The following is a 10,442-nucleotide window of genomic DNA, read 5'->3' as shown; positions in this document are numbered from 1 at the left end:
ACTTGTTTAATTAAAACTCAATCTTATGCATTCAAAACACAAAAAATAATTTGGTTATTGCAACTACAATTCAAGTGAATGAATTTTGTTATTTTTGTTATACGTGGGATTTTTCTCCAACCTTTCCGCGACATCACAGAACACCAATCATCATCATGCATGCTCTCTTCCTTCCCACTCTCTCTCATACAAAATGTTATGGATTTATTCGCTGGATAAGATAACAACAGTGATAGTCTTAAGGATTACTACGGTTATAAATTAGGACGTCCCAAGTACAAATCAACCATAAGGGTTGTCTCCAATGAGTAACAGTGAAATTGGATTTTGAAAGTGAAATTGGCAAATTGGGTTGAAGTGGATCAGCTGGGTAGAGGGTTGTCTCGAATTTATTTCAGTAATTTACTGTACTAAAATAAAAAAAAGAATATACTTTTTCAGAATTAACGATTATGACTTAAGTTTTATATTTTTTTAGTGTAATGTTTGAAATATGTTTTAGATACGATTTTTTAGTGTGATGTTGAAAAACAATTCATATATAACATAAAAATATTAATAAAAATGAATTACACAAGTCATTAACAAAATAACAAAATCTAATATTAATTTATTTCAATTGTTTATAAGATTCACTTTCATATGATTTTTATACTTTATACTATTTTATGTGAACGTTATTTTATTTAGATAGTATGATGCAAGTAAATAGAAAAACTTTCGAAAAGACTTTAGATCCCATTTCATACGTGGAAAATTTTATGAAGTGCACAGTGGGATAGGATAGTGGGATAGTGGGATGGTCCCTTATACCACTTTCTTGAAACAAAACAAAAGTACTTTTAAAATTTCATTTTCAATCCACCTCAACTCAATTTAATTTAACCATTCAATACTCAATATACAATTTAATAAATCACGAGTGAAGAGTATAAGGCACATATCCTCTTTAATTGTAACGTGGAATCAGTGGCGGATCTTTGTTGTGACCGGATATGGATCCAATTTTTTTTGTATTTATATAATTTAATATATAATTTTTAAAAGTTTGATATTTTAAATATATTTTATGTATTTGATATTTTAAATTTGTTTATAGATTTATATTTATATATAAGAAAAAAATCTTTATTTTTGTCCACATCTATTTTTCAATTTTAAATTTTAAATATTTTTTAAATAAAAATAATTATTTTATTAATATTATATCAATTATTTAATTTAATCCTTTTTTATTTGATTATTTTTTTAAACTTAATCATTATAAACAAAAATTAATTATAGTAAAATTATAAAAATTATTTATGTTTAATTTTATAATTATAATAATTATAATTTTATTATGTTTTATTATTATAAAAAAGTAAATTCAATGTTTTTACTAGTTTATATAAAAAATTTAGGATTGCTTTTGGTTCTTATTTTTGTACAAAAATATGAAGTTGGTTCTCAAATTTATTTAGTCTCAATTTGGTCCTGATTTTTGAAAAAATGATTCAATTTGATCCTTTTTTCTTGTTAAATTTATTGATTCGGATCAAGGTTTTTTCATAAAAATTGGAGTTGTGGATAAGGATGGTTTCTTTTGTTGGTGTAATTGACATAATCCTAGTGTCAATTTTGATGAAAAATCCGTACTCAGCTTCAAAAAATTTAATGAAAATGATCAAATTGTACCAATTTTTAAAAAATCGGGATCAAATTGAGAGTAAAAAAAACAAGAGGACCAACTTAACATTTTTTGACAACAAAATATACCAAAAAAGTAATTGAACCAAAATTTTGACATTCCAAAATATTGACTGAAGATCAAGTACTATGAGTGGAACATGTGTGATAAATAGGTAGAGATTTTGAATTTACATATTAACCAAATTTAAGGTGGAATATGCGAGATCAAGAAATGCAAAGGCTTAGTTTACACCGAGTGTTTTACATATAGAGAACAAATTTAGAAATCAACATATATGCGTACCTTGGAATTAATGTTTTTGCATGAATTGATATTAGAATAATATTAAGGTATATTGAATGTATATTTTGGAGTGCAGAGTGGGGTGTTGGAGATGATCATGAATGTGAGGTGATTGAGAATGATCACGAATGTTCCTAAGCATCTTCCTCTCCCTACACAATTTCAAAAGACACTAGAAGATACGATTTGCACCCACATTAGATCTTTGGTTTGGTTTCTCAATTCCACTATATTTTTCTTTTCTGTGTTCAACTGTTGCAGTTTGCATGACCTATTTTCAGACTTGAAGCAGTTTTTGGGAGAAAACCTGAATCACACACTTTCAGGAATTTTGTTTGGTCTATCAAAACATTCCCATCTGAATCACACACTAACCATTACATTATATTTTATATGCTCAGATATATATTAAAATACCTAGTCAGAGTATTCAAAATTTTACTTAATCACACTTTAAAATCAAATAATAATCATAAGGAGTCATGTCAGGAGTAAGTTAGAAATCCTGCATTCTATCCTCAACCTCTTTAATTTCAACATTCTTCTTTTTCTCTTCAAATATTGTTCTTTTAGGGGTGGGAAGGGATCAGAAGTCCAGATTTTCTTGGTTTTAAAACATTCCAAATTAGATGTAATTTTTCGTTATTCTATATTTTATGAGATGTTTGTTTGACATAAACTCACATCCTTGCCACTATATTTCTCTACTTTCCTTTCTGTTTTAAACTCTAAACTTATTCTATATATTTTCATTTCCTTATTTTATTTTGAATATTTAAGATGTATTGGATTTGAAATGATTATTTTTCAATTTATTTATTTTTTATCAACTATATGTATATCACAAATATTTAATCTCTATAAATAAGTTTAAAATGGTGATCATCACGCTGTTATATATATGAAATGTAATTAACTAAAAAATATTTAGTTTGGAAGTTTGGATTATAAGAAAAATGAGTTCATTATTAATAATATGTATGACAGATTATACAAGCACAATGCTTAATGACGTTTATAATTTAATGAAACCATTGCCTTGTCCAAACATAACAAGCTCAAAGATGGAGTTGTGCAAGAGGACGGTCTCAAGTGCCTGAAAGTTGAAAAATAAAATGCAAAGAATGTTAGTTCTTCTAAACGTGTACATAGAAATGGCATGTTTAAAACTTTTTAGAAACAAGAATAAGAAAAATAATACTATAATTCTTATTTTTTTATTCTCATCCTCTACTTCCTGACGTAACTTAGTGTGAGTTATCAATTTTTTAAAGAAAAAGAAAGTAATATATTAATTAATAATCCACACTAAACCACGTTAGAGAGTAAAAGATGAGAGTAAAAAAATGATAGTCATAATATTATTTTCCTAAAAATGATAATCAGGTTAACAAAAAAAACAAAACTAATGATAGATAAAGATCTCATAAGTTTACTAGAGAAAAAAAAAACATGATTTCATGGTATCAAGGGAAACTATTGTCTTTTTATAAGACTATCAAGTATATTGAGCATCAATGATGTTATTGCCATTTTATTATTACAGAAAAACGATATATGATAATGTGCATCTAATATATACAGAAAACAAAGTTGTATAAAACCTATTATATTATTACCTGTTAATCTTTATCCCACTTAAGTACTTTAGCAAAGATTGCTATTTTGACATGTATATCGTCTTTTAAGTCGATCAAGAAGTTGAAATAAGAATGTCGCCAAGAACGGTTGAATAAGATTGAGCCAAACACCATCCAAAAACTTAGAGCAAATCCAATTGCCATACTTATGAAAAACTCATTATTGAAAAATGAGTATTCATCTTTATAAACATTAACATTTGGTTTTTGTGTTGGCTCCTGAATCATACACAATTTTTCAAGTGGTGGTCCACAAAGATCGAGATTATCTTCATAACTAGATTTATTGAAACTTTGTAATTGTGTGCCTTTAGGAATTTCTCCACCTAGATGGTTGTGAGACAAATCTAACACACCAAGTCCATAAATTTCAGCAAGACTTAGAGGAATTGAACCAACAAGTCGATTTCTTGACAAATCAAGAGAATCAAGTGATGCTAGCTTTCCAATGTTTGAAGGAATTTTTCCAATCAAATTGTTTCTTGATAAGTTCAATGAGATCAATCCAGATAATTTTTCTATTTCTACAGGAATTTCTTCTGAGAAATGATTGCTTGAAAGATCAATGCTTTTTAAAAGTGACAAACCTTTATTCATAAACATTTGTTCAAAACCTTTCCATGTCAACAATGCATTCAAATCGAATGTCTGACCGATAACAAAGAAACTGCGCTTGGAAAGATATGAATGACCTCCACCATATGTTGAAGATGTTGATTGAGCCATTGAAGTAAGGTTTTGTATGCATTTAGGAATTTTTCCACTTAAGTTGTTTATTGAGAGATCTAAGACTTGAATGTTTCTGAGATAACAAACCTCTAATGGTAAACTCCCAAAGAATTGATTTTTTCCCAAACTTAAAATTTGCAATTCACTTTTTGTCCCAATCCAATTAGGGATAGATCCTGATAATTTGTTCTCAGAAAAATCAAGCATTATTAGCTCCGTACAATTCCTCAAAGAGAAAGGGATTCCTTCTACTAAATTGTTGTTTCTCAACAATAATGCTTGAAGATCAAGAAGCGATCCTAGTGAAGTAGGAATTTTTCCTGAGAAGTTATTGTGACTCAAATCCAAATAAACTAGTGAGTTGAATTGTCTCCAACAATATGGGATATGTCCAAATAATTGGTTATATGAAAGGTCTAGATAGTATAAAGCTTGGATGGTACCTTTTCCACACAAAAAAGAAAGAGGATCTAAGAAATTATTTTTCGAAAAATCAAGGATTTCAGAATTACGTAGGAATAAAGGAATCGAACCTTCAAATTGATTTGATTCAAGGGATACAGAACTAGAAACATACGTTGATGAAACATTTGGAATTGTACCTTGTAGATTGTTGTATGAAATATTCATTTTGCTCACTTTTTGTTGTGGTAATTTAGCCCAAAACCATTCAGGAACAATATCTGATATTGCAGCATTTGAAATATCAATATTAACAAATTTGTTTTGCGTTTGCAACCATTTGGGAAATGTTGGACCTAGCATACAAGATCTCAAATTTATCACCACCAATTGAAAAGGTGCGACCCAACTTTGGGTAAATGCCAAGCCCAATGAGTTATCTGATAAGTCCAAGTTATTTAACTTAGACATATTTGCAAAGTGGTAGTCAGTGAGCACACCCTTTAAAGAGTTTGAATACATGAAGAGGACCTGCAATTTAGGTGGAAATTGGATGTCCATAGGAATCTCTCCATTTAGCTTATTGTAAGAAAGATGTAATTGTTGTAAAGATGTGAACATTGAGAAGTCAGGTAATGTGCCGTTGATTTGATTCATGTCTAGATATAATTCTTCTAATGAATATCTAGCGCATCCAGCCAAATGAAAAATTATCATTGGAAGCTCCCCACTCAAGCTATTATTTGACATGGCTAATGAGCGTAAAGAACATGTATTTCCAAATGATTTTGGAATTTCACCTTGTAATAAATTTGAGTCAATTGACAAACCCTCCAAAGTTGATGGTAACTTGACATCTTCAGGTATCGTTCCATTTAATTTATTTCTGTCAAGAAACAAATTTCTTAAAGAAGAGAATACTGAAATGTCAGACAAAGCGCCAGTGATGTGATTGGATGACAGATCCAATTCTTGCAGTGAGTGTCTAACGCAACCACTAGACAAATTACCGAGAATGGAGGGAAGGTCTTCGGTCAAATTGTTTGAATACAAGTATAAAGAATGTAGGGTGCATGTATTAACGAAGGATTTCAAATCACTACCCTTTAATCTATTAAAGTGAAGGTCAAGGTGCCTAAGTGATGTCATGACCATGCCAAAATGACTTGATGTGGAACCCTCCAAGAGGTTAAAACTAAGATCAAGCTCAACAAGGTTGGAAGTGATGTTTGACACCCATTGAAATATCATTGGTGACTTGAAGGTGTTCTTAGAAAGATCAAGGACGGAGAGGGAAGTAGAAGAATTGAAATTAGATGGTTTAAATGACAAAATGGAATGATCAGAAAGGCTACAACCAACTAAACTTAGTTCTCTTAATTTGGGTAGCTTTGCAATCACTTGCAGCAAACTAAGAGAAGTATTAGGATTTGGTACAGACTCCAAATAAAGATGGGTTAAAGAAATGAGATTGGATAGCCACTGACCTCTGTCGTCAATTTTGTGAGCATGATACCGTCCAAGATAGAACTCTTGCAACTGGGAGAGATTTCCAAGCTGAGATGGTATACTTCCTTCTAAACTATCGTAGCTAATAAGACCAAGATATTGCAACTGGGAGAGATTTCCAAGTTGAGATGGTATACTACCTTGCAAAATATTTCTGTTGAGATCAAGATACTGCAAGTGGTAGAGATTTCCAAGTTCAGATGGTATATTTCCATAAAAATAATTGTTGGAAAGATTAAGATACTGCAACTGAGAAAGATTTCCAAGCTGATAAGGGATTGAACCCCGCATAGAATTGTCAGCAAGATTTAAGTATTTCAAATTAGAAAGAGAGCCAAACTGACTTGGAATTTCTCCGTTAAAATAACTTAACGATAGATCAAGGTATTTCAAGTTTTTGAGAGAACCAAAAAATTCTGGAAATTGACTCCATCGAAAATCATTGGAACTGAGATTCAAATACTCTAATTGTTGCAACTCCATCAACGACTTGTGGATCTCTCCGCTCATAAAACGTACAAAGGGTTCTCCATAGTCTCCATGAAGGTCGAGGCTTAGAATATGAGAGGTATGGTTGCTGCACCGAATCCCCTCCCACTGGCAACAGTCGGGAGTGGTCCAAGAGGAGAGCATGCCGTAGTCATCAACAATGGCAGCCTTGAATTGGAGCAGTGCTTCCCTCTCCCTTGGAATGCATCTCATTTCCTGTTCTCCATTAACAACCACCTGCGACAACACACACAGCACAAAGATCATGAATTTGAAACGAACTGGATTCTTCATTGAGGTTGTTGTGGGTGTTATCATCACACACAAACTGATGATGGATATCAAATGCAGTGAGTGTGAGTATTCAAACTAGATTGGTATTCATATACATAAATGACTGAACTGAAAACGACTGCGGGTAGCATTCTTTTTTCGAATTCATATTTAGCAGAAGAATTTTATCATTGCAACTATTCTAAAACAAAAAAGTTGATTTTTAGTATGTTTATGTTATTTTATGTGAACACATTATTTTATTTAGATAGTATCATGTCAGTAAATAAAAAGAACATAAAAAGGATTTGATCAATCCCAATCCAGATGTGGAAATTTTGATGTGAATGCATTGACCCCTAATATCACATTCCACGAAAGAAACAGAAAGTATTGCAGAAGACTTTTAAAAGACAAGAAGCATTATCACGCAAACAATAAATGTGGAAATTGTATAGTGGGATGGTTCCGTATACCACTTTTTTCTAACAAAAAATAAATGACTTTGAAAATTCAGTCATCTCATTACACTAAACGACTAAAGTTCTATCCATAGAACATTATTTTATTTAGATAGTATCATGCAAGTAAATAGAAAAAACAAAAAAAAAAAGATTTGAGCCATCCCATTCCACAATATTCGTGAAAATTTTTATAAAGTGCATTGGCCTTATATGACAGTAAATGTGGAAATTGTATACTGGGATGCTCCCTTATACCACTTTTTCCTAACAATTATAAGACTTTGAAAATTAGGTCATCTCTTCACACTAAACGGAATAGAACCAAGTATACCACAAATTCATATTCTATTCAGCTCGACTATAATCTAACTTTAAACTTTAAATTTTAAATTTAATTTAATTATACAAAAATATAATATACAATTTAATAAATGAAATGTTGTTTTTTAATAAATTTAAAAATTCAGTTAAAAGTGTCTTTATATTTAAATTAATTTGGTTATTCCAACTAATTCAAAATAACCAATTTTAATTTTCTTACAAAATTTAAACTTTAAAATATAATTTTGTTATATTTTAAAGTGCAATTACAAGTTTCTACTCAATATGATTATTAGAGTCGACCTAACCGACGATACGTAGTTTACAACATTTTAATATCTTTAGAATATGTGTCGACTTAGCCGAAACTATGAAAAAAATAATAATTTTTGCAAATAGCATCAGGCTAACGTCAGTCTAGTCGATTTAATGGGTATTATTTTTAAAAAGAAAATTTTGATTGTTTCTATCATTTGAATTTCATACGTACTTAATTTAATCCATTCTAAATTCATATGATCCATTCCACGTCTAATTTAATCCATCCGGAATTCATTCCAATTGCAAACAACAATGAATTGAATTACATTCTTGCTTTAATCATAGTAAAATTACTACATACTCGCATACATTTATAAAATACAAAGATGGTTACCAATATTTAACTAAGCACAATATTATTTATATTTTTAAAACCTTTTCCTCCTCTAAAACATTAATTTAAATAAATATTAATCTGTATTTTATTAATTAAAAAAGAAAATTAAATTAATTATCATTATTTTTGTGATATATATATATATATAAAAGCTCGACAAGGGTGACTTGTGCTCTTATGTATCTTTAGATGCAATGAAGTATCAAAGTTACGTATTTCTTGTAGAGAAAAGATTTGTGGGTTGATAATTGTAAATTTATTTATTTATTTGTTTTATTAAAAAAATTATGAACTGTACACCGCTCATAAATTATGAAAAAGATTAACATATGTATACACCAAGTCAATCTATTAGTTTATTTTTCTCACAATTATTATTTTACTATTTTGAATCAATCTCATAAAAATTATCAAATGTGTGTCTTAAAAATAATTTGAGAAACCATTGAATGAGATCACACAAAGGAAAACAACTATATAATTAAAGGTATGATAAAATGAAAAATACTTTAGAGATCTAAGAAAACTTTTTAAATATCAACATAACCAATGATTTAGAAATAACAAAAATTGTTTTAGCGAAACAAAATAGTTATTCAAATGAAATAATAATAATAATAATAATAATAATAATAATAATAGAGTAAAAAAGATAATTTTTTATATTACATAGTACTAAACGTAGACATGCTATCACTACTAGACATACTTGGTTTTGTTTTTTACGAGAAGATGTCGGTCGAAAGTGGGGACTAGTCGGACAGTATTACGTGCACAAGATCTCTGGATTCAGAATTCTCGCAAATGAAACAAGTAACCTCCCATCTGTTTTCAAATCCACATTTATAGTCCACGATCTCAAACGACGAAAATCTTCCCGCCAAAATAATACCCCAGACCAATCGACACCATCATTAAGAAGGATATGACACTTCAAAACGACGGCGCCAAAACTTTTCCGATTTGACCAACTGACACCCCTTCACCTACCTTCTAACGGTTATAACTTCTTAGCCTTAATACTGTTCACCACACTTAAAGGCTGGGGGACTGGTGTATCACACCTAGCCGGTTCTGCTAGCATATTAACACATATCACCCTTGACTGACAACTCATATCGGACAAGGCTGGGGGACTAGTGTACCACACCTAGCCAAACTAGACCAAATAAGTAAACAATGTGCATATCAAGGCAGCCAAGTATCCAGCCTAGGCCGGTTTAGCCTAACCTACACCAACGTAAGCCATCAAGACAAATAGCCGGCCTAGACCACTCCAACATATCTGCTAAGTTTAGAACCTAGGCTGACCACTTTAATGAACTCAACATAATGGAAACGTCCACGTCCAATAAACCTTAAGGGCCTGGGTTTGGGCCCTGGCCCCACAAGCCCCACCTAGAGCCCAAGTCAAGGCCCAGCCCATGAAATGGTCAAACGTCATTAATGCTCTATAAATACACGTGGACCCCATCATTTAAAGGTACGCATTCATTAATCACTGATTTGACTTTCGGAGAACTTTGACTTACTTGAGCTTCGGAGACTCTTCTGCAGGTAACCCCTCCTGGGTCCAAGCTAACATGTATCGACTGGGAAGAGGCCAACTGAGGAGATAGCGGACTACATGGTAAGGTGACGCTTGTGCCTAACTTATCTTATTTGTTCTTCTGCAAGAACATAAATGAAATTTTTTATCATATTTATTCTTATTCTTTTATGTTCTTTCATTAGTTATTATTTTCGTATTCTTTCACTTATATTTGAATATTTAAATACAAACTTAAAAAAAAAAGTATATCAATGGATTTAATTTTTTATATTTAACTGCTCATACTATTTTCTTTAAACATCTCCATAAAAATTATAAGTTAGACATGAAAGTAACATACTTAATATATATTTAATTTTTCCTCAACTTGTAGTAAAATATATGTTTAATCCACCAGTATAACACAATTTATAGAGATAATTTTCAGTTA

At 30.6% G+C, this 10,442-nt stretch overlaps 1 protein-coding gene across 1 annotated transcript; it reads right to left on the bottom strand.

Annotated features, from left to right (window-relative positions):
* Positions 1-2,844: 2,844 nt before the first annotated feature.
* On the bottom strand, positions 2,845-7,219 carry LOC146887247 (receptor-like protein EIX2). Its single transcript, XM_085672360.1, has 2 exons — positions 3,595-7,219; positions 2,845-3,071 (listed from the first exon to the last, which is right to left on the bottom strand). The coding sequence occupies exon 1, from the start codon at positions 7,036-7,038 to the stop codon at positions 3,598-3,600; it is 3,441 nt and encodes a 1,146-aa protein (XP_085528486.1). The 5' UTR covers positions 7,039-7,219; the 3' UTR covers positions 2,845-3,071; positions 3,595-3,597.
* Between the last annotated feature and the right edge of the window lie 3,223 nt (positions 7,220-10,442).

The sequence above is a fragment of the Vigna unguiculata genome, chromosome 4, assembly GCF_037176805.1.
Source record: "Vigna unguiculata cultivar grain cowpea cultivar isolate G323 ecotype 2 chromosome 4, ASM3717680v1, whole genome shotgun sequence".
Lineage (NCBI taxonomy): Eukaryota > Viridiplantae > Streptophyta > Magnoliopsida > Fabales > Fabaceae > Vigna > Vigna unguiculata.
The sequence above is the reverse complement of the archived record's forward strand: the minus strand, read 5'-3'. Positions and strand labels throughout refer to the sequence as shown.

Coding starts and splice junctions, on each gene's coding strand:
- LOC146887247 (XM_085672360.1), bottom strand. CDS start 7,038: ATGAAGAATCCAGTTCGTTTCAAATTCATGATCTTTGTGCTGTGTGTG.